Source organism: Echiichthys vipera (genome assembly GCF_963691815.1).
Source record: "Echiichthys vipera genome assembly, chromosome: 1".
In the NCBI taxonomy this organism is placed as follows: Eukaryota; Metazoa; Chordata; class Actinopteri; order Perciformes; family Trachinidae; genus Echiichthys; species Echiichthys vipera.
Genome location: NC_139826.1, coordinates 20,381,022 through 20,406,635, shown reverse-complemented (window position 1 = coordinate 20,406,635; position 25,614 = coordinate 20,381,022). Strand labels below are relative to the sequence as shown.

General features: G+C 38.0%; 1 protein-coding gene across 1 annotated transcript in view; it reads right to left on the bottom strand.

Moving 5' to 3' along the window:
* LOC310948137 (CUB and sushi domain-containing protein 1-like) overlaps nucleotides 1–25,614 on the bottom strand; it is a gene marked incomplete at both ends in the record, with an annotated part of 443,680 nt that overhangs the window by 127,339 nt on the left and 290,727 nt on the right. The window contains 10 exons of the mRNA XM_083915161.1: nucleotides 1,687–1,856; nucleotides 3,604–3,792; nucleotides 4,776–4,991; nucleotides 5,202–5,318; nucleotides 10,417–10,605; nucleotides 10,854–11,041; nucleotides 13,469–13,607; nucleotides 15,685–15,757; nucleotides 16,607–16,728; nucleotides 19,033–19,173. Of these exons, the coding sequence (XP_083771287.1) occupies nucleotides 1,687–1,856; nucleotides 3,604–3,792; nucleotides 4,776–4,991; nucleotides 5,202–5,318; nucleotides 10,417–10,605; nucleotides 10,854–11,041; nucleotides 13,469–13,607; nucleotides 15,685–15,757; nucleotides 16,607–16,728; nucleotides 19,033–19,173 (1,544 nt within the window). The remainder of the gene's footprint in view (nucleotides 1–1,686; nucleotides 1,857–3,603; nucleotides 3,793–4,775; nucleotides 4,992–5,201; nucleotides 5,319–10,416; nucleotides 10,606–10,853; nucleotides 11,042–13,468; nucleotides 13,608–15,684; nucleotides 15,758–16,606; nucleotides 16,729–19,032; nucleotides 19,174–25,614) is intronic.

Below are 25,614 nucleotides of genomic sequence, written 5' to 3'. Positions count from 1 at the left end.
AAGTGTATTAAAACCAAAGTAAGCTTTCAAATACATCATCAATACACTGTAGGGGGTTTTCCAGGGGTGTACTCACACTGTCCATCCGTACCGTGCCCCTTTAAGTACCTTAAAGCACGAGGCAAAGTGTGAGTGCGCCCTTAGAGGGTTAACAGAGGCCGAATGGATCTCTTTGTTTCTGAAGTATCCATTCAGCCGTGGATGTCCACTGCAGCAGGAGCACCATCAGCACTAATAGAGAACATGGGTACTAAACCCCTGCAGGGATGTTACTGCTTCTTACAGCAATGTTTAACACATCTAACAGCTAGGTCACACCTTGCTTATACAAAAAAGTGGCACACAATAATTGAAACTACACACACAAGTCGAGTCGGGGTTGAACATTCTGGTATGTCTTACATTATTGACAATATTAACAAATACTGCTATATGTTTATACCTGCTTCAAAAATAGTAAATAGTTAATAGTATGTATGTGTTACAATTCAATTTAGATTAAAATACATCAGTATATTGTCATTTGAAGCCAAGATGGATACTTATTTACTGTGAAAAACAGAGGGCATGTAATACAAATCCTGAAATCCTGAGCACTTCCCTGATCATATACTAGGTCTAAGTGTCTGGTCACCACAACAAACAATACATTTTTTCCAGCACATTATGTTACTGAGTTCATGATTATGTCAGCATCCGCGGCTCAATTATTGTTTTCTTTTCAACCATAATTTGAAATAAGCCAAACACGTAATCATCTGTTTAAGCATATATGTGTCAAAGCATGCAACTTTGCATACAGACAGCTTTTGATTATAGAATAGAATAGAATAGAATAGAATTACCCAGACTGGAAAATTATTTTGTAACAGCAGTAGTGGGTCAGCAAATAAACCCTTGTACATAACATAAATAGAATCAAATATATACATAGTGTATATATACAGTGCACAGTGTGCTATAAACAAAAAACAATAATAATACATACAACAAAATATGCAAAATATACTATAACAATAATAATATATACAACAAAACAGTTGAGAGACCAGAGTTCTCTGTCAGGCAGAGGTGAGAGAGTTATTATTAGTTAGTATATACAGTGATGGATTGTGGCAGGAAAGATTTCCTGTATTTTTTGCTACGACAGCGAAGCTGAAGCAGCCTTCTGGAGAAGGTGCTCCGCTGTCTGACCAGTGTGAGTTGGAGAGGGTGGAGAGGATTATCCATCATGGATAACAGTTTTCCCAGTGTCCTCCTCTCCACCACAGCCACCAGAGTGTCCTGTTTGCATCCAATCACAGAGCCAGCCTTCCTGATCAGTTTGTTAAGTCTGTTGGTGTCGCTGGCTCCAATGCTGTTTCCCCAACAAATCACAGCAAAGAAAAGTACACTGGCCACCACAGACCGATAAAAGATCTCCAACATCTTGCTGCACACGTTGAAGGATCTCAGCTTCCTCAGGAAGTAAAGTCTGCTCATCCCCTTCTTGTAAACAGCTAGTTATGACTATAATCCTGCATGTGTGTTTATGTGTCTCTGAATCTCTAAATGAATTATGGAGTCATAGATTTTGTACCACTTGATTGACTTGTCAGATGTGCATGAGTGTGTTTGTGTGTGTGTGTGTTTGTGTGTGTGTGTGTGTGTGTGTGTGTGTGTGTGTGTGTGTGGGTGGATACATACCTTGAGATAGTCTCCCTCTTGCAATGAAAAGCTCTCAGCTTTCAGCCTGATTCCTTTGCCCTTTTCAGTAGTGATGCGGTAGATGCACTCGTGGTTGTTATCGTAGTTGGAGGGGAAGTTAGGAGAGAGCAGAACACCTTCAGGTCCTAGTGAGGAGGTTCCACACTCCGCTATAGCAAGACAGCAAAGGAGGCAGAGACGGTGTGGATCAAAGTGATAGCATTTCCACCTAATTATCTTTGAGCAGTCAGAATATCTGGGTTGGCTTATTGTGTAAAAAAAGAAAGGAGAGTACTCACAATTCTACACAAATAAGAGAGATTAAGGAAAACCGCATATCGGATATTAACACAAACCAACTTAGCATACATGACAAAAATTATGATGATCGATCATACAGTATAACATAGCTTAAAGCACTTGTTTGAAATGTGCTTCAAATAGAACAGTAAACATAAGGGTGACAAACAGCAAAACACATCCAAAAGCAAAGCAATTAAACATAAACTGCAAAAGAATAAAAAGAAGGAAAATATTAAAAACATTATATCAAAGCAAGTCTGGATTAGCTTGTACAGTATTATATATGTAGTAACAAGACTTTCGAAAGAGTGTTATAGATAATCATATAGCAGGTGCAGTGCCTATCAAAGTTTAGGAATTTAGATAAGTGGTACTTTGTGCAAATATAGTTTTGTCATATGTAAATGAGGAGAGAAGAAAAGCAGGCTTTTAACTTCCACTAAGGAGAACCCCCACTACTTGGAAGTGAGAAATAGGAAATATATGTAATGAGACAAGAGAAAAGCCTGTGTGGAATAACATGGAACTTACTGAGAAAAAAAGGGTGCAGTGTTCTTCAAATCTGAACAAATTCAAAACATTTTCTTAAATGTTCTGTAGTTTTTAAAAGCAGATTAGGGTAGGAGATAAGAAGCATTCAAGAGTGCTACCAGCAATCACAAAATCCTTTGTAAGTGAGGACAGCACTATAGAGAGAGAGGGAGTAAGAGAATACAGGATAGTGAAGAGTAGGAAGAGAGGGATAAAGAGAGAGCTGGAAGAGGAAGAAAAGAGGAGAAGAAAGCAGATGAACCAAGACAGACATGGGCCTTTTGAAAATATGCAGGGAGAAATTAGAAAAGGGAAAAGGGGAGTAACAAAAGACACAGTATTAACACTCTTCACACAGCAGTTAATGCCCTAATTATAACCAAGGACTGTCTAAATACAGAGGGATGGGAGTTAGAAAAAAGAGACTAAAGACAGGGACATTTGGAAAGAAAGGGAATGGGGAGAGATGAACCCAGTGAACGTTGCCAGCTGCTGTTCCTCTTAGTCAGGCTTGATCTCTTGACAGATAACTCTATTATAGCATTTTCAGTCTGCTCTTTTGGGGTTTGAAAATTACCAGCAGCCACCAGTCAGACTCTCATAAATTACAGGCAGCATCCAAGGAAACACTGATACTCATCAAATACCAGCGAATTACAACCTGCTAACAGCCAAATCCTGGCAAATAAAGCCAACTGTCAACCAGTCAAATAATAGTAAATTACCCTAACCCTTTGTGTCTGCAATAAAATACTGGCGAATTACAACCAGGAAAATTGTGATATTTTACCTCAAAGCTTATATGGTGAGAGTTATATTTTACAAGCAAACAGTTACTTGCAAAGAAGATAACCCCCTCCAAAGCTATAAATATTGAAGGCAGAAATGCTTTCAAAAGTCTTGTTACTACATATATAATACTGTATAAAGAAAGCAATGTTTTATTAGGAAAGGTCAATGATTATACAGGGCAATGCCCACAATAGACAACTACATGTATGTATCTTAAATCTGAAGTAGAAATAATAACAATAACACTGAGAAATAAGTTAGTTAATTTGTCTGTGTACTTTACTGCCTTACCTATGCATCTTGGTAGTACGTTGCTCCAGATTCTTCTGCCTCCTCCCAGACAAGTGATCTTGCTGTCTCCCTCAAGTCGGTAGCCATTGAAACAAGTAAAGGCCAGTGAGTCGCCAACTCGAAATCTGAATCCCACCCTCCTGCTATAGGCCGGTACGCCAGGATCCTCACATGGCTCTAAGTCGTATTCTATACATCCAGAGACATAGATAACATTGTTTAGGAGTTGTTATAAAAATCGTTAAATGGTGCGAAATGTACATTTACTGTGAAAGTTATTATGTCAGCCAAGAAATATAAGGTAAATAGAACTAAATGAAATGCATTTTTAAAATGTGGTCTTGCAGATGCTATTTTCCCCTGGGTGTTAATAGCCAATAGCTATTTGTACTAAGTCTATTTTGCCTAATCCTAACATGTAGTTATGTTGCCAAGACCCACTACCAACTGTAAAGTCTAGGTGGGTTTTTCTGCCCTTCAGGCCTCAGCAGTGTTAAAATTAAAAAACCTGGACAAGCAACATAAGGTGAAGTTATGCTTTATCAGAACTGTTTTCAAACAGTACTTCTTGCTTTTACAGGAGAAAAGGATGAAGACTATCGAAAACGACCTAACCGGTATTAAAAATGTGCGTCATTGGAAAACGCATTCTCGTGTGGCCAGGGCCTAACTGGTTGGTAATTGTAAGCATAGTTATCTGCCGCAGCTAAAAAGCAGCTTCAATGGGCTTTTCACCCACACGGTGGGTGGGATGGTCCCAAATAGGGCTAATTGCTGTCTCTTTCTCTCTGCTCCAACACACCTGAATCTAATGATGTGCTTGTTATCAAGCAGCTGAAACTTGTCACAGGTTTGAAAATTGTTAGACTCAAGTGTGTAAGAGCAGGGAGAAACCTAAAACATGCAGGACAGTGGCCTCCAGGAGCAGGATTGGGCAGCCCTGATCTAATGTCTCTGAATATGATTAGAACATTCATCAGCTACTGCTCTCTGAATACAACTATATAAGACAATCTTTTCTGATATCTGTTAAGTCTGTCCGTCTTGATCTGAAAAAGTTAGGCCTACGTCTGGCTAAGAATGCAGGGTAATTTTATTCTATTTCATTTTAGACTGATTTACTGTCAGCTACATCCATGTTAAAAAAATCAGTTTATGTTCCTCTCACTTACCTGAGAAAGTGATATTAAAGCCTTCATAGCTCATGGAAAAATCTGATATGAAACGTAGCTGGGCGCTGAAGTTCCCATAGAGGCCTGCTTTGACACTTGGTGGCAGCACTGAGCCAGTGAGTCGAGCTACTGGAACCAAGAAATTGCTGTCCTCAGTAATGGAAAGGTAGTCATGGTTCTCCTCCAGATGGAAAGTGTGAAAAACCAGATGGACTCCTGGAAATCCGTGGATGAATGGATGGATGGCAAGATACACAGAGGTAGTTGCAGATGCGAAAATGACACCAAAGCAGAAACACATCAGCAATCTTCAAAAATGGGCAAATTTAATAGACATATTTATTAAAATTTGAAGAATATATATCTATTAAAAAGCAATGGAAGTAACTATCATCTAACTAACTATTATGTCTGTGTATGTGTTACCTTTCCCATGAGACACCTCTATAGTCCAGGTGCAGTTAAGAGAATTGGGGTAGAAGTCAGGGAAGCCAGGAGACAGAATTGTCCCTGTCTTACCATACACATAACCTCCACAAAGGGCTATAGAGAGAAGGGGACACATAGAAAAGGGTGGAAAAGAAAAGGACAAGAAAATAAAGGTTAAGCAAAATGTGACAAGATGTCTACCACTGAAAACAAACATTTTTTATTGAGCCAATAAACAACAATTTCGGAAAAAAGACACTGCATAGGTCACCGCATAATGGCAGCTTTCCTTTGTCTAAATGTCCTTTTTTTATTCATTTTTTTATCATTTATCATGCTACTGCAGAGGTTTTGTGTTATTTTGAGCAGTATTAGTTTCAGCCATGTTAATAGTTGTTACACAAAAAAAAACTATCTCGATGGCTTATTTGATGTTTGTAAGTGCTGAAAAGACAAATCTGCAATAACTGATTTCTTGGGCCACTTGAGGGCACCAGAAACAAGTTGTGAACATAACAATGATATATCATCACCTTAATAAACTTTTACATAAGTAAGCTGCTAAATGCTACACTATGTTCACCGGCTAGTTGCTAAATGTGTCTGGCGTTTGTAGCTAATAAGGTTGTGTATAGCAGGTTTTGGAGCTTTTTCACTGAAAACAGCTGCCAGCTATGGCTGAATGATGCCATGTATGAGGTGAAGGTGAACCAAAAAAATAAGTTGCAGACAGACAGCTATACAATGAGCTGAAGGTCTCTATAAAAAACCTGTAAAGTCAAAGGGAGCATCAGATTCAGGTGCTAATTTACTGTAAGTTCATCACTATAGACGTTTTAAATGGAATTCAAAAGCTAGGCAACAGAGTGGGGCCATGTTAACGTCCTGATGTCATTCATATACACTGCATCAGGGAATAAACTGGGACATATTTAGAATCGTTATGCTTATAACTGTGAAATAATCTATAAGTAACCCCTTCTACATTGTTATTTAATAAACCGTTATTATTAAAAAAAATGTAAATTGTACCTGCCTTAAACAATGACACAAATCCTTTCCAAAACTCACCGAAATTTTGGTTGCGTAGAATTAACATAGCTATCAGATAGCATTTTCAAATAATGAATAGCTGACAATGCTGTGTCCAGTTCAAGATATCATCAAATAATCAAATTTGTAACTAAAGAACATAATGCTGATTTCCGTGTCCGCAAGATGCAATATATAACATGCTTGATGCTGATGTCTCCAAAGGACGAAGCTCAGAGGGGCACTTAATATAGAAGCAAAAAGAAACAGAGCAGAGAGAATGCCTTTGACAGACAAAGAGAGAGAGGTTTGTCGTAAAAGAGTGAGGGATAGACGTGTGCGGTACCAGACACCTAGCTTCCACACAGCGCCAGACCACTGATATGGAACAGGACAAACTCATTTGGGATAGAGCAGAATGGAAAATACTGTAGTTAATGTAATGGAGAGTAAAAGAGGGCTTGCGAAGCATTACAGACTGTTGAACTTAGATAATATGTTGACTCTTTTTTTTTCTCTCTCTCACTGTGCCTCCATCCATTTCTATACAATTCAGCTCCATTCAGTTACATTTAATTCAATTTAAGTGCTTCAAGGTGCTTGACTGGAAAGGAAATACAAAATAAGTGTTTTCTTGCCTATGAAACAAACACATCCCAGACTATAAACTGAATCAGAGATGAAACTGTTTTGTTTTCTTTACTGTTGTGAAGTCCGTCCATTTAAAAAAAAAGTCCCTTTCCGCTTCTTAAATCTACAGTGTGATGATTCATTTGGTGATTTGGGTAAATTGTATTGTTTTGACTTTATGAAGACAGACGTCAAAGCCTTCGTATGTCTTCACACTACAGCTATTCCAGTGTGTTTGTGGAGGGCTGCTGTGTCTCTGCCTTTCCACCCCCATCTCTGTCTATCAATGTCTCTCCTTCCGTCTCATACCATATCATCTTTCAACAGAGCTGGAGTTAAGTTGAGTTGAGTAGCTGTGATTGGAGCCGCCCTCTCTCTCTCTCTCTCTCTCTCTCTCTCACTCTCTCTCTCTCTCTCTCTCTCTCTCTCTCTCTCTCTTTATCTATCTCTCTATCTCTCCCTCTCTATCTCTCCCTCTCTCTCTCTCTCTCTCTCTCTCTCTCTCTCTCTCTCTCTCTCTCTGTCTCTCTCCCTCTCTGAATAGCACTCTTATGTGTGTTGTGGAAACCGTTTTTTTCACACTCCCATCAGGATTTAGCTAAAACTAGGACACTGTCTGACTAAATGACCCTTTTTGAGGGAAGCATGCGTGCACATCAGTGTGCGTGTATACTGTACTGTATCTATTGTGTGTGAGAGAGCACACATCAGAGTGTGGATAATCTGTGTGTGAGAAGATATAGGCAGATTGTTAATGTATGTGTAAGAAAGTGTGAACTGCATAAAAATGTGAGAAAAGGAAAATAATAAGACAGAAAGAAAGACTATTCATGGCTCTAACAAAGATTTGAGAGGCAAATCAAAGTGTGGCGGCCTTCGATGTTGAGAGCAGAAGCATGAAACGCTGATAGAAAAGCAGATACAGAAAGATAGACAGAAGGCAGACAGAGGAGAGGTACATAAAGAAAGAGCATACCAGACTTCAGCTACATCCTCCATCCTCCGTCTTGCCACCATGTTTTTCTCTATCTTTAATTGTCTCCCTCTTAAATGATACCATGGCATTTTTTACTAAAAGGGATGCTGTGACTTGGGTCACTAGTTGTTGTCTTGGCACCAACTGCAAGTTCTAAAATGTCACAGTGCCCCTTCAATATTCTCCCTGACACATAAAAGAGCAGCCAGTGTTCTGTATTATCTGTTTGGAGATTTAGCTGACCTGCAGGAATAAGACGAGTGGTTTGGGTCTAGCAGACACTGTGGCATTACTGAAAGGGAATGGTCTCTGCACGCCAGCGGGAGGACTGCATGTCATTTTATTTTTACTTTTAGACACAATATTGTCAAAATAATGCATTTCTGGTGGCTGCAGTCGGTATTGAAGAAAATTGTCTCTTCCTGATTAAATGTTAACAGGGCCTCTGAGACAGTACTGTAAATAGGATCATTGTTGTTAATGTGTCCGTGTGTGTACGAGTTGCTTTGAGAATGGCTGTGGGGAATTTTAAAGATGACTTCCTTTCTCCTATAAATTGATGTCCAAGTCCTTTTTTCAATGGACTTCTCTGTGTTTGTGTGAGTTTGCTCTGGGTTGCTCTCAAAGCTTCAAAACATGGAAATGGGGTGAACTAGACACACAAAATTACCAATAGGTAGGAAAAGAGTTAAGACAATAGTTATCCAAATAATCAACAAAAAAAATAATTCTAGTACCACGCTCGTCCAAGAAAGTAAATAGTGATAAATCAAATTGTAATCAAGGCTTTCATACTGTTTAAGAAAAGGTGCTATTCTGTAAAGTGTGTCATATAATGTAACAGCTGTCTGGTGAGATGGCATGCTTGGGTGAAAATTGAAAATGGCACAGTAGCAGTTTAAAACTGATTATGTTATATGACTGATACTGTGAGATGGATTGCCTTGGTATGAACTCACTCCAAAGTTGAGACATCCTTACTATGGCTTTCAAAATGGATTCCTTTCAATCGGCAGAAAAGCAACTGGACTTGGTTATTTGTCTAGGAAGACGTTTCACCTCTCATCCAAGAGGCTTCATCAGTTCATGTACACATCTGACCCAGCCTGGTACATAACTGATGAAGCCTCTTGGATGAGAGGTGAAACGTCTTCCTAGACAAATAACCAAGTCCAGTTGCTTTTGACTGAAATGGCTTTGGGGATAACGATGACCTGGACAAATGAGAAATTTCACAGGCTTGTTGTTTAGTAATGTTATATGGAATATTGCCTGGATCGTATGTTTTTATTTGATCATGTAAAGTGTTTTGCTATGTTTGTATTGTAATATTTAAGTCTATAAACAAACTAACTAACCTTAAACTTATCTCACACACAACATACACAGAGATGTTGGCTTGCAAAAGGGAATTGTGAATAATCGTTTACTGTTGTAAAGCCTAGGGCCCCTTGCATGTGAGTGTGACGCAGCTGCAGGACTGGTCACTCTTGCCAGATCTTGCCTGCCTTATTTCCAAACATAAGCCTGTCTGACTACCACATGAAGTGGTTTGTTTTGGAGTTCCAGTTCAGTGTCACAGATGACTTTAATGTGAGTTCAAAGTGACAGCTATCTAGCATTTTATTATCTTAGTCACTATCAGCAAATCAGTTAGAACAAGTCAGAAGGTTATTTACAAATTATTTTAAATGTGATTAAAAATGATACATTTGCTAGAGCTGTAGCAATTCATTTTCTGATTTGTTCCAATTTTCTTTTTTTCAAAAAAAAAGAACGGGGCAGTGGTGCAATGGTTAGTTCTATCGGCTTACAGCAAGGCTTCAGACATGCTGGGTGCCTTTTGTTGAGTTTCATACTTTTCCACTACGCTCACATGACATGCAATAAAATTGCCCGTAGGTGGGAGTGTGAATGGTTGTCTGCCTATGTGGTACTCCTGTGATAGACTGGAGACCTGTCCAGTGACTCAGTGTCTGCTGGCAAAAATCCCACCATCCTATCCCTCTGCATGGATAAACAGCTACAGTATATATAATGGAGGGATGGATGATCTGGAAAAAAAGAGGTAATTTAATGTAGCCTTTGTTCCACAAACTGAAATGCTTATTTATGCTTCACGGTTTTCCAATGGGTTATGCAATGTGATTGTTTTCTGCAGTGCTGGATTCATTTCATATAACACACTCATACAGTATTAATAAAATCAGTTGATAAAAAAAATTGTAGAGGCTCCAAATAACCACAACAATACTTTTTCTAAGGTACAGTGCTTAAATGCAGAAATTAAAAAGCTTGGGATTTATTCAGTGCATTTACAAACCTCTTGTGAGCATTTTTTAGTTTTAAGTAAACTCCGGGCTTTGTCCTCTGAGGAAACGGTCAAGGTGACCACCACAATGACCTGCTATGCCTGTTTGTCAGAAATTCCCAACTACTTTTTCCAGCAAGTGACTATTACTCATATTATCACATAATTCTTACTCTTAAATTGTTTCTGGAAAAGGGTATAAATTATTTCAGCCCACTATAGATCTTCATTATGAGGGCAAACATGAAAGAAAAAATTCTCACCGTCACAACTGGGAAGAGCGTGACTCCACTGATGATTCTGCTCGCAAACAATTGGCCCCTGATCACTCAGTGTGTATCCTTGATCACATGTAAACGAGACACGGGAACCAATAGAAAAGATGGTTCCATGGCGACGACCATTGACTGGTATACCAGGATCAAGACAAGAGTCTAACTCCATTTTCACACCTGAGAATCACATCACACAAGCACAAATACCACAGAGTCACCGCTGTAGAAGTGTGTGTGTGTGTGCGTGTGTGTGTGTGTGTGTGTGTGTGTGTGATTGTGCATGCGTGCATGTGTGTGTGGGTGGGTAATTTTTAAGCTGGTTTGCACTCAGCAAACATCGAACAAAACATTGTCCTTGCATATGAGTAGCTGCAAGCAATTCATTGTGTGTCTGCCAAACATTTCTATCAGTCAATCAGCCTTACTTTCATATCTGATGCTGAAGCCTGCTGCAGAGCGACTGTTGTCTGTCGTGAACAACAAGAACAGGACGTTTGACGTGGAAATCAGGAAATGAGGTGCTTGGGTGCCGTGGTATTCACCGACGAGGGGAGAGGAGACTGAGGGGCCGTCCCTGATTTCCAGTGTGTCATAGTTGACCTCAGTCTGGAACCTAGACAGACACACAGGCAAAAAATGACAAGGATGCACAATAACCAGACATACACAAATATAACATATATATGACTGACATACATAATCTGTGTGAAGGCTACCTTAAAACATCAGCTAATGTAATCCACCTAACAATGTTAATAAACAATGTGATTACGCTGGAAGAGGACTGAGCAGCAATGTTCATTTCATTAGAGTCATTGCAAGCACAGAACATTGAACAGTGTCAATAAACTATGATAACTCGAAGGAGATTGACTTACATTCTACCTTCCAATTTAAATAACTGAGCACATAACTACCTCGTGTAACAAACTAGCTGAACAACTGATTTACTTATATCCCTCGACATTGATCTCTATCTGTAGTACCTGTCATCTGAGAAATTGTCTTGACTGTCCACAGACTTAGCAAGGACCAACAGTTGTGTCTGCAGGGCACAGAGAACCAGTTGGTTCTTGAGACTACGAGTGCTGCCAGTTATAATTTCAACCATAAAATACAGTAGTAACTGATTTAGAAAAAGGACATCACATGAACGCATATATATATATATATATATATATATATATATATATATATATATATATCAACACAATGTCCACAAGGACACATTAATCAAAGGCAAAAAAAGAAGAAACAAACAATTAGAATACAATAACAATTGAATTTTCCAAAAATTAGTTAAAAGAATTTACAAGATTAATTTAAACATTTGCACTCAAATGAAACATTTGCACTCCTGAAGCCTAGATGTAATGGAATTTATCTTGGACTTGAATACATTCAGAGATACCAGACTTTGGATTTTGAGCTCTGACTGCAAAATGTTCCATGTACTTGGAGCAGAAAATCTAAGCGCTTTCTTCCCCATTTCTGTTCTCACCTTAGGAACAGCAAAAGATAAAAATCCTGAGAGCGGAAACTGTAGGCCCTGTTAGTTAAGATTAGAAGGGAAGATAAATAAGATGGAATCATCTCAAGAATAGCCTTGTAAATCAGCATCTACCAATGGCCGAGCCTGCGCACATATAACGATGGCCAATTTACTTTACTGTATAAGACACAATGATGAGTTAGAGCTCCACAGTTTGTAGTGAACCTAAGAGCACCATGATACACACTATCCAGCATGTGGAGGCATTGAACGGAGGCATTCATATATAACACATCACCGTAATCAATAATCGGAAGAAAGGATGACTCCACTAGTTTCTGTTTCACCCTAAAGGAAAAGCAAGACTTATTTCTAAAATAAAATCCAAGTAAAAGCTTCAGCTTCTTTACAGTGTACTGTATATGTGCTTTAAAAGACAAGTGGTCATCAATTAAGAACCCCAGATATTTAAAAGTAGATACAAGTTCAATTTGTTGACCATTACTGGTGACAATGACGGACTGACTTGCCCTTGCTGATTTAGAATTAGTGAAAAACATAAGTTTTGTTTTATTTGCATTTAGAACAAGTTGCAATATTTGCTGTTCTTGGACTCTATTAAATGCATTCTGCATGTATGCACACACTTCTGCAGGTGTGGGTGCAAAGCAATATATGACTGTGTCATTAGCATAAAAATTAAAGGCTGCATTTGGAATATTGATTTCAATATTATTTATATACAAAATAAATAGCAAAGGGCCTAGTACTGAGCCTTGAGGCACCCCCTTGTGGACAAATTGAACCTCAGAAGAGACACCTTCTAACTGAACAGCCTGGCTTCTGTCTTTTAGATAGTTAGCAAACCATCCGACTGCATGTAAAGAAAACCCAGCTGCTGTAAGACGTTCAGTCAAAATGTCATGGTCCACTGTATCAAAGGCCTTATAAAGGCTATGGAAAGAGAGAGACAACACTGTCTATTATTCAAGGCTTCAGTTATGTCATTTACAACCTTCAAGGCTGCAGTGGTAGTACTGTGTTTTTTGGAGTTTGGAATCACTGACACATAACAATCACAGACAGCATCTGAATAACTAACCAGCCATCTGAACAAGCAACTAGCCTCTGCACTAGACATTTTCTTGCAATGCAAATGCTGAATCCTACACAAATTAAACTATACCTTTACGTCCCTTCCTAAAAAACAAATTTCAGCTTTAGCAATTTCAGGCTACACTGCATCTGTTTGTGGCCTGTTTCCAAAAAGAATGTGCAAAAAGTCAGCATTAATTATGTACCGCAGCAGTAACTCACCAACTAAATTTACATCTTACTATATATATACGCCTATGCCTCTGAAAGACTGACCAACTAATAGACTGACTAACTGAATAATGTACCAGCTGACAAAGCAGAAGTGGAGATAATGACATACTTAATGACTACTGTATGTTATCCAACTCACAACAATCTGACTAATTTCCTATGTAACTAATGAGCAAACTTAAACAAACCTCTTAATACCTCCATAAACAAATCACTTACCTTTCAAACTGTATCTTCACAGCATGGTCTGGCTGTGCTTCAATCACCCACTGGCAGTTCAGAGAATCTTTATAAAAGGAGGGCCAACCAGGAGAAAGCAGAACACCAGTGGGAGATGTAAGATGGCCTCCACATGGAGCTACAGGGAATTAAACCAACCCGGAGAGAGAGAAATTAATCATGTTTTCTTGTAACTGTGTCAGGCATGAGCACAACGCTCATCAAGTTAGCAGATTCATCGTCTTTCCTTTAGCTCTCTAATCCTTTCTAAATTTATAGAGTTAATACATTATAATTTACTTTGAGAAGATACGCTGTGCTGTATCTTGTGATACAGTAAACACATTTGAGGTGCTCGTATTTGAAAAAGATAATTATTAATTAAAAATAATTTATCGGGCAAATCAAGTATATTTATGTGTCAAATGATGCCAGAAAACGGCTGCTCATTTCACCGCAACTCAGGGAACTGTGCATAGCTGGCACATCTTGACACTAATTGATAGCTTTTACAGTCCAAAAATCGCAATAATGCCATATTAAAATGCAAGAATTACCCTCAGTTAAGTTTAGAGTCCATATCAATAAAAAATACTTTATCACTTTGTAACTGTAAAGATGTTTGTCTAGCACTCACATAAAGGGGCTCATATCATAAAAAGTCAGATTTCTGTCCGACCTGTGGCCCTTTGCTGCATGCCCCCACCCCCCCCTCTCTTGTCACTCTTCAGCTGTGCGATAATAAAGGAAAAAGAGTAAAAAAGAAATCGCCCCCCCCAAAAAAAAAAAACACTCAATCCACAGAGAAATGAATGCAGCCTGTATATATATATATACACACATATACAGTATACAGTATACGTGTAGTCATTAAACAGCTTGAAACATGTTTCTGTTAGTAATAGTGACTTAACATTGATCTTCTACGTTTCATCATCACCCCCATATTAAAAATAATTTCTGCACTGCTGGTGTTACAATAACGTAACATTACACCATGCATCATCTAACATTGGTGTTTGGCAGTTTTACATTAATCTTTTACTTTAACGGCTATGCATGGGTGAAGAAATGGCTTAAACTTATTATACACCTTGTTGTTACATGTGGTTATTTTTTTTTGTTTGTAAAAAGTCTGTAAATCATATATACAGCAAAAGAATACATTATTTCACAGTTCCAATGATGAAATAATTCCATGTCAAAACCATTTCACAAGTTTTAAGCCAAGTACTTGAGGGAAAATACTCTCCATTTCAGGGAAAGAGTTGCTTTGACAAATGTATTTGTTTTTAAGAGAAGATGATTGAATACAGTTTTGAAATATTGAATGAATGAATGAATTGCTATATTAATTGGGTAATGAAAAAAATATATGTACAATAATCAATAAATGAGTCAATCAATGGACAACATGTGTCTTTATTATAACATTATCATTCTTACTAATTCTACTTCTTCTGTTCTCAAGTAGCTGATACATTTGCCCTTTTGACTACTCTCATAACTCCAGACTTTCAGCAAGCTAAAGAAAATTACTTTTCTTTGACCCATTCTGTGCATACTGAAGCTGTGGTAATCGTGGATGGAATGTACAAGAGAAAGTCATTCTAGAAATTAAAACATAATTATCCTTCCCTGTCCAACAGGAGGGATAACATTTTCCCATATTCTAGATTTAATAAGGTGACAATACTATTCAATTGGACTGTCTTCTCCATCCCATATATTAACAACAGCCAACATTTTATAATGTCATTTAGACAATACAATCAAGATGGAGGGGATAGAAAAGAAGATATACAAATACTCACAGGCCAGTGAATAACATTTGCCTTTAAAAAGTGTTGAAATAATGGCACATTCACTGTTCCTTCATTATTACGTCTGCATATTATCTAATCTGCAGACTAAGGATACATCTCCATGTACTGGAGTCTGCATATAATGAATGCCTCTCCCTGAATTAGTTTCAGCAATACCTGTGTGGATCTCATTTAAAATTATTGTTGACTGAGAAAGATGTGTGAAAAAATCTAGAATAAGTGCGGGGAGGCTTGAGGCTAAAGCAATTAGAAGAGGAAATGTATACAATTTGTACACATGTGTATAAGCACACTTTAGCTGCTTTGTCACCTTATATTCTGGTAAGTCGCGCATTTTAAATGATTACCCATTGCTCATACACACTGTTAACAGCTTGTATGTGTGTTTACCTTCACAGCGTGGTACAGCCGCAGACCAAACAACATTTCCATCCTGGATGATGCAAGTGACCTGATCAGACCCCTGGAAAAGGGATATCAATAGCGGATATTAAAGAAAAATACTTATTTGAGAATTTATTTTTTCAGTTTTTTACAAACAGAGACAACACAGTAAGTAGTATTTTACTACTTCAACTACTTTTACAGTAGCAATACCGCTATGCAATATGCTAATAATGTTAGCAAGGTTCCAAAACCTTCTTAAAGCTGTACTTGAAATACTGAAGAAAGTGGGCCAAGATTGGTTCCACACAGCTCTTTACCTCACAGCCATATACACAAACATGTATACGCAGGCAAAAACAAACAACAGAGAAACTCGGATTACAACACACAGAGGGAGAGTGACTTCATTCTCTGCTCAGGACACCATTACTCCACTATATCTTTACATAACAAATATTTATTTGCTGCTATATTATTGCTCTTAACATCGAGTACCAGAACATCAAATTGAATTACTTTTCAAGGCCCAATTTACTCAAATTCAAGAGCCCAAAAGGCATAGTTTGAGAGACAGATCAAGGTTAATTACTGTTAAAACACTGACAATTTTCATAATGAGAACAAGTAGGCTGGCCCATGAAACATTGACACAACTAGTAAAGACACACCGGCAGACACATTGAGTAAAAAACGTAACTTTCTATTTTCTATTATATATATAAATTCAAATGCTTTCAATGACCAATGTCTTCTGAAGTCTATTTTCAAAAACGTTCCTTGACGTTTTTCCCTCAAATTCACAAACGTTCAAGGATTTCAATACCCTTTGGGAGGCATGACTACTTCTAATAAGTATTGTTATTTAATTTGTGTGAATAAGTGAAAACAGTGAATAAGTGACTACTATAGTATATTCGATTTTTACCTGTGTCCTTATGAATCCTTGATCACAGCGAAAAGCCACAGAGCTGCCGAGCTGAAACTGGTCACCATACCTTTGACCATTGACAGGAACTCCAGGGTCGTGACATTCATTCTGGCCAAATGCTACAGAGACAATGATGAGTAAATTATACTTAGAATATGAGCCAATAGACAAAGAAACAAAGACAAATTCCTTTGGAACTGGATAAGCAAAGAGAAAATGTGACAGAAAACAATCAGAAACATGACACGCCTGTCTAGATTTGAATAGTTAGAGTGGATCAGAATACATGTGTGTTTTGATTATTTGAACGTTCCCTGGTTTTGTATGTATTTCAATACCAGAAAATTGGTTCTACCAGAGAAAAAAAGTTTGAAACCACTGCTGTGTCACTGTCAGTAAATGTGACATATCCACTGATATGGAAATATGAGAATGGAATTATCTTCACGTGGATTCAACCCTGTCATGTTTAGCTTATATCATCGCCATTCCAGAGATTAACCTGATCCCTCCCAGAGCACACGCCCAGTGATTGGACATGTCTCAGGTTGATTAGCTACTGATGGAGAGGAAATGAGAGCAGAGAGAGAAAGAGAAGGATAGAGAAAAAAATGAGAGCAAGAGAGGAAAGGGCACATACAGAGACACAATGAATATGTGCATATAATATAACATTTGCCGGCATATGGATACAAACATGTTTGCATGTGTTCAAACACACTTGTAGAGCACACACATACTGCACACGAAGGCCAAAGGCATAGACAGCAAGCACTTATAGCACTTATCTGGTGTGTATCACACCAGATAAGAAGTGGCGGAAAAGATTGGGAGGGACAAATATATATATGTACAGTTTATGTACTGTATATACATGACAAAACTCAGAAAATGACAATATTCAGAGAAGAGAGGAGAGAGTGTGCTGTGAGTGTTTCAGATAAAGAAAGTGTGAGACAAGGTTGTCTGTAAATGACAAAGCAAAAAATAAGCCTGAGAAAAAGTGTGTCTTTCAGAGCGAGAGATCAACATGATGGATTAGAAAATAAGGGGCAAAATCAGAATAATAGAGTTGGGACCGAGATAAAGAGAAATAGAAAGATGACCTCTAACTTTGACAGCAATATTTTGAACATTTATATTCAAAGAACTCTGTCTTGCAGCAAGAGCATTGTAGTCTACAATCTGTAGCTTTGCTTTTTGATTTGGTGCAGTGAGGCTTTTTCCGTCATGTACAATGTCTTCTATCTTGGTTCCAAGTGAGTTTTGGTGGCATTTTGCACCAATGGTTATCATCATTTCAGTACATGCCTAGACCAGGTTAGCAATGTACTGTGCTTTAGCTGGGCTGTGGCTATCACAGTCCATCCCAAACAATGTGATGTATTGAAGCAGAATCAAAACTGTTCATAGAACTGTATTGCTACATGTCATAGTGTTGTTGAGGAAACTCATTATTTGCTATAGAAAGAAATCCATAATTATTTGTAGATGCAAATTATAGGATCCGGACATTTTTTTAACTAGGTAGAGATTATGATTTTAACAGTGCAGTAGTGATAATACTTTTTGAACACAACTAATCCAAATATAGCATTGATGCCATTACAATGGCATAAATATTAATGCTATGTGATCAATGAACCTAAACTTTAGATATGAGATGAGATATGACTTTTTAATAAATATCGTGTGGTGCTAAAGAGGCAAAAGGTAATTTTGTTTTTTCATTTGGCAAATGTCACCTCTTAAGGTAGAGTCAGAGATAAGGTCATTTGGGAAGCAGAGTGGGAAATCACACAGAGAATGAATCAGAGTCAGTCATCCAGAACTAGTTCAGCTTAGAGCAAATAAATATACAGGCTGCAGTCGTCAGGTTCAAAGCTGACGAAGAAACAGGTTTAACGAAGTAAAGCATGAGTAAGTCATACAAATCAGTCAAGCAGAATAGCAATAACACAGCAAGAGAGGGATGGTTAGTGCTTCAAGGAAAGAGAGAACCACTTCCCCTTATTAAAAACATTTTAAAAACTTTACAATGCAGCTGCATTTGCATTGTAGACAAACATATTTTTTAAATGTTTGTGTTTGATCATACACTTTTGCAATCGGCTGTATCAGGCAAAGAGGCCCTTTCTCTTCCATGCTAAGGAGCTGACCTCAAAAATCTGCTGTTCATTTTCACTGCTGTTATTTCAAGATTGTTGAACATTTTTCTGCTATCAGAACTCCATTGTAGCTATTTTGGAGGAGTAAGGAAAATATACACCAATAAAAAACAAATCAGGCACACTAATAAAGGTCATATCAACAGTTTTTAAACCATTTATGAAGCATTTCTGGTTTGATTAGCATGCAGAGAAAGGGACTTTCGGATAGACAGAGCTAAAAGATAGAAAAGTAAATATGTAGGTAGCACATACTTGTGTAGCTGATATTGAAGCCTTTTCCAGTATTAGAATGATCAGACTGGAACTCCAGTCTCATGATGTGTCCATTTGAGGCAATCTGTGATGGAACATCTTTTCCTGAGAACGTCCCAAATGTTGTTGGCTCAGACAGGCCTGAAATAGAACAGTTTTAATTATATTTTACAGACAATTCAATGGTGCTTATCTAATTACATCTGAATAACATTAGGTCAAGGACATATTTGGAAAGATATGTATTTAATGTTATTTGGGCCAGGAAATAACTTTGAGATGATCCAATACTTCTTCAGGCTCTTATTAAAGGTGACAAATCCTAATATGTTGTTTTGACGTTATTTTGCAGGAAAATGCAACCACATTCTACTTTATTAAATACTCCACACAAAAGGTTGTTTGTAGCACAATGGCTAACACTATTAGCCCATCAACTGCCTGTCAGGCAGTCAGATTAAAGAATTTAATGGAGTGAAAAGAGACCATTCAATTCACCTGATTCAGTTCTGTAATACTATCAGTACCAAAATGAAGAAATAATCCATTACAAGAACTGAATTGAAAATCTTTCTGAAGAAACGTAAACAAGTATTAGTGGCAAAATGTGCCTAAGAATATTTCCTTTCAGAATGACACTGTATGATGTATTAAATGTTGTAACCCAGTTTGACTTCTTTATTACATTGTTGGGAGTGACATTGACAGCCGTGAGTTAACACTGTTGTTGAAAGCTTTGTGTCTCAGATGTTAGTGTTTTTCCTTTAGGTCATGGAAGGATAACTTGCTTCTCTAAATGCTTAGTTGTTTTCTGAGACTATTGAGAAGATGTATTTAATAGTTACTATTCATATTTAGATTATAAAGTCACAAAGAGGAACACAAAATAACACAATAACAAATTTCCAAGAACTATGAAAAATAGCATTGTTTAAGACATTGTCAAAGAAAAAAGAAGTAAAGGTATTCCAAAGTTGGATGCACTTCCTTCCACCACTGTAAAGTAGTAGTAAATCTTTTTTATATCAAAATAGTCATAATATACAGAGAAGTGCAAATATTCTCATGTAGAAATGTAGCTGTAGATTCATGCATAATTGTTTCATGAACCGTTAATGTCAGATGACATAGAAATCAAATTTTGTTATCCTGCTGATACCTATAACTCTGACTTTATTTCTACCTTAAAAGATAAGAAATATACACTCAGTGAAAATACAGATGCCTGTTCTTTACTGCAGCAGATCACCTTTTGCCCTAATAACAGCTCCCACATGTCTCAGCAGTGACTCAGCAAGGGACAGACATCAGTGTTACATGTGTTGATGCGCAGATGCTCTTTTCTGCAGATGGCACATTCGAGTGAATCCTGAAGAGAGTGATATCACGGGATGTTCCTGTCTAGTTCATTAAGGTTATTTCACCTGAATGTGTCTTCAACCATGCATTCCTGGACAATTCTGTCACCATGGCAATAGGCATTAGCTTGTTCAAAGTACCCATCATCCTTTTGGGGGTACATGATTGCAATGAATAGCTGAACCTGGCTTCTATGTTAAGGTATGCTCTGGCATTAAGGCATCACTTTATAGCCGTTAAAGGACCCACTGTATACCAATGCAATAGCCCCGAAACCATTACATCTCCCCCACTGGTCTGTACAGCGGTAACCATGCATCACCTCATTTCTGGCTGAGACATTTGTGTCACAGCGTAGGATCATTTACTGCAACAAATGGCTACACACTTTTTTGAGGCAGAATACACTCGGCTCTTGAGGGTGCTCCCAAATGATCCAAACAGCAGAGACAGATTCAGTAGGGAGCGTAATAAAACCCTAAAGGGCTACACAGAACAGAACCCAGCAGGCCAATGTCAGTGAGATATGGAATGAACATAATGCAGAAGGAAAGAAATGCCAACCCCAAAATATGGCGATAAGACACTTGAACAGGAGGAGTCTGAGGGGGCCGATGGAGAAATCAATCGCCCCAGCTAGTAACAGCAGTTTGTAGCAGGTAGAAATAAACAGATTAACTACCACCAGCAGCAGCACCATAATAATATCAAGAGTGAGTAAGTGAGAGGCATTGGGAGATTATAAAGACCACCTTATTGTCTTGATTAAATGCAATTGGAAATGTATTTTGAGTGTGATCAGTGTGATAAATGTCAACTCATGCTGATGAGCTGTTGGCATGCACAACTTCAGCTCACTGCCAGAACTAACACAATGTTTGTTGTTGCTGATGGGCCATCAGGAGTCTCGCAGATTGGTGCTGCAGCAGGAACTGTGATTCATCACAAAACACCTGCAGTTTTGCATTTGTAGGAGAAGCAGTACTGGTGATTATTCATTATCGCCTCTGCTGTCCAACATTTCCTTTGCTTGCCCACTAAGGGCCATCAAGGGTTTGTGTGTTGATTACCTTTGAGAATGCCACTCTCAAAAATGTACTGTGTGATCTTAGTGATGCCCAAACTAACCCTCTGGCATCTGCAGTCATGTTTTCTTCAAAGTCTGACAATCTTTAATTCCAGTCTTGGTAATCCATTCACATAAAATGCAAATATGTATGTACATTTGCTAATACAAAGCCAAAGTGAGATCTACTTCTTCTGGTCATTGAAGGTCATCATTAGCTGTTTCCATCCAATTGCCAAGTGATTTTTAAGGGACCTTTGGAAATGTGGCAAAAAAAGAAATACTAATTTCACATTTCCATCAGCTGGTTTTTAGTGAATAAACTAGTCTACAGTGTAGTTTTGTCAGACGTTAGCACTATAGGCTACGCATGGCTGTAATCTGTCAGTAAACAGAGTAGAAGAAGTAGAAGTTGCAAACCGGAAACAAAACAATTCCTCTTGGCCATCTAACTCATCAAAAGAGAAAAATTGAGAGAGTTCTTTCAGAATTTGGTTCAGTTGGGCAATTTTTTAATTATTATTTCATGTCAGCTAGAACTGACCAAGTGTTACGTAATCTGGAGACAAAGATATGTTATGGGAACCAACTCAAGTGAGCATAAACAAAATGTTCATAAAATGTTGCTATTTCCATCCTTTGTTCTTTAATTCTAACATTTTTAAATGTCCTCTTCTTCCCTGAGTCCGTTTTTGAGGTTCCTGCTCGAAAATGACATGCTCAGAATAAATAGGGTATATCTCTGTAATTACAAGCTTTATGTGCATTATCTTGGTATTACAATAAAGGTTACACATGTGAGATGGCATCAGAAGTGTAAGCAGCACTATTAATGCAAGTGTGAGTAAATGCAGATGGAACAAAGCAAAAATGGAAGAATTTCTTCCCTCGCCAAAAAAAAATTGTCATTTTATATAAATATCCCTTTGAAAATAATGCCACAGTAGCCAAAAAACTCAATACAGCCATGGAACAACATCTGGACATCACCTGTGAGAAGTTTGATGCTGCTGAAATAAAGCAGAGGAACAATTAGCGCTAGCGCGCTAGCGCCGTTAGCGCGACAGAGCCCCTTTGCCCTTACGCGGGGCTATATCTTCCGTCCACATTGGTCAATCTTGAAGCATGACACCTCGTTGGAATCGTAAGAACCAATAGAATCAAGTTATGAACGTTGTTTTCAGTTAAACCACACGACTAGCGAATCACAAAGCGATAAGGACGAGCAACACTACGTGACGGACAGGCGCTATGACCCAATCAGAGCCTTTGAAAAGTGGGCTTAGCAGGTCAAAGAAGCCGGAAAAACCTCCAAAGCATGCTGGGAGATGTTGTCCTTCCATTTCAGCGGTTTTTATTTCTGTGGATTAAACTTTTCACTGTGATACTACAAAGGTAAGACAGCATTTCTGGTTTTGTTTTTCAAATGCGCTTGTTGTTTTCTGTCATATTTGGCTGCTGGATCAGTGAAACTTGGTCTTAGAGTGATAAAAATTGTATTTTTGGAACGTGTGGAGACTCTGCTATGGAGTGGATGCAGTGAAATCTTGCTGACATCAGCGTAGCCACTGCGCCAGCTTTATTTGTCTGTGTCACTAGTATTTCTGTTTTTTCGCCTTGCATTGTTTGATCGCTCGGTGTTGTAACTGTGTTTGTTGGTCATAGGAATGGTTTATATGAGCGTGTAGAAGAGATTCTTAGCTTTCTTTGGGTATCCAGCATGTGTGTCTGTATGCAAGCTACATGTTGCTGCAGAGGGGGATGTTGTTATACTGCGTGATAGCCCCCGCCGGCGGGGGCTCAGGGAAGAAGAGGTTAAAATACCTTAATAGAACATGGCCATTTTGTGATATTATATTGAGGAAATCTCAAAAACAGTATTTATACTGTATTAATTGTGGGTTATATATTTTAGGGTAATGTACAATATCAGATCAGAAACATCAGAATAATGTAAACATCCTGAAATAGTTAGAGATCATGTTATTGTAGAGCATGGTATTGACGCTGTTTCCCATCATTGCTGATCTTTAAAATGCTACATTGTTCAGTAAATACACAGTATTAAAAGTGATATTCAAAATCCTCACATGAATCCAACCACAAAACAGTGCAATAAAAAAAGCAGTGTGAGTAGCCAACCTTGCAAGGGACAGACGTGAAGCTAAAACAACGCTTCCATAATAAAACACACTGTATCTGAAATTGGGATTCTTCACCAACACTACCAAACAAACTTTTCTTTTTATTCCCCCCTTGACTTGGATTTTTCAATCTCATGCACTTAGACTCAATTAAGCTACACAGAGACAGAGTTGCAAAGTGCCTGTCTCTTTGTTCTTCAGCAACTCAAAAGCTCTTACACGTATTCATTATTGCATTGATAGGTATGAGATTGAGTTGAAAGAGAAACAACTTGACAATAGCAGAAAGAGAGACAAGGTCCTATGTTGTCTTATCTAAGAGAAGAGATTTAGAGAAAAGCCTTTTGTAAAAGTGTATCACTATGTTCTCTTTTGTAAGATAACAACAATGAATTTATGATTATGTTAAAAGTTGATGTGCTGTTTAAAAGCATACCTTGATGCTTTATCAGATTCTTTAGGCTGAATTTCATGCTACGTTTCCCAGCTCAGGGGAGTTATAGGTTGGTTCTTACTGCAGTTGCTCTGATAACTTTTGCTTGCCATTTGTTTGTATTTCAATGTTATATTATCCAGGTATAAAAAAGTACAAAAAGTCACGAGTCCCAAGGTTACATACATTCCTCAGTGAATGTATAAGTGCTGGGATTTCTCTAAAGCAGAGAAACGTGTATGTATGCATTTTTAAACAGCAGATATTATGGCTTCATAACAGCAAAACGGTTGATAATAATGATCCAGATGTTTTATATTTGAATGTGTGATATAAGGAGAGAATATAAGCCAATGCCAATTACTCATCAATACGTATTATCAAAGATGAATAAGCAACACTTGATAAGTTATCTGGTAATTTTAGTGCCTATTACTGCCTCTTTAGATTACTCCCCAAATCAACTTTTTTTTTTAATCAACCATTAAAAATCAAAGTACAGTTGAAATGCTGAATTTTTTTAGTTTCAAACTGTTTTTCTCATCTGCCAGCCTGGTGAGAACTTTGGTGCAGCCTTTAAGTTAAAATTGATTCAGAAATATAATCAGTGTGATTCTGATAAGCAGAGTTGAATTAGGCAGAAGTTAACCTTCTAAACATCCTTTAGTAACCATTAAACGGGTGCCATATAAGTGAATACTGATCCTTTGCAAGATATTTACAAACCAACCCTTGGCCTAGTCTGCCGGGGGATAATACTGTTCCCGATACTCTGAGCTTCTCTCCTCTCTGTCTGTATCATTTATGTCTCATCAATGCATGTTACTAATTCAACCTCTTCCCCGGAGTTGTTTGTGCTTTGTCGTCTCGCAGGTCTCTGCTGATCGTGGTGGTGCCTGCTGCCGTGGTCCTGCATGACGCTTCCTGCTGCTATTATAACTCTTATGAAATTTGTAGCCATAAAAACACCATCAGTGGTATGTATCGCTGTATCGTAGCTGCCATTGCCGCTACTCATCATTGATCATGTTTGCCACCATAATTATTATCATTTTCATATTCTATCACCTTAGCTGTGCTTGTTTCTACTATTCTGCTGTATTAACTGCCATAACATGAAAGTCATTTTCACATTACTATAGATATTATTATAGTTACTGTTACTCTTTGGTTGCTTGCATCTCTGGAAGTGTGTCTGTCTCTCTGTCTTTTTGTCTGTCTTTGTCTCTCTCTGTCCATCTGTCCGTCTTTTCTCTCTTTCTCTCTCCTTTTCTTCCTCCCCAACCGGTCAAGACAGATGTCCGTCCTCCATAGAGCTGGGTCTGTCCGATGTTCCTGCCTGTTATAGGTAAGGTTTTCATTGCCACTGTACTCTACGGGGGAATTGTTGGGTCTGTGTAAATCATAAATAAGTCATAGAGTGTGGTCTACACCTACTCTGTAAAGTGTCCTGAGATAACTTTTGTTATGATTTGGCACTATAAATAGAATTGAATTGAAATTGAATTGAACCCAACATCTGTCATACTCATTGTCATGCTGTACTGTATAAACTAAATGCACTTGTGGATTTCACTTGT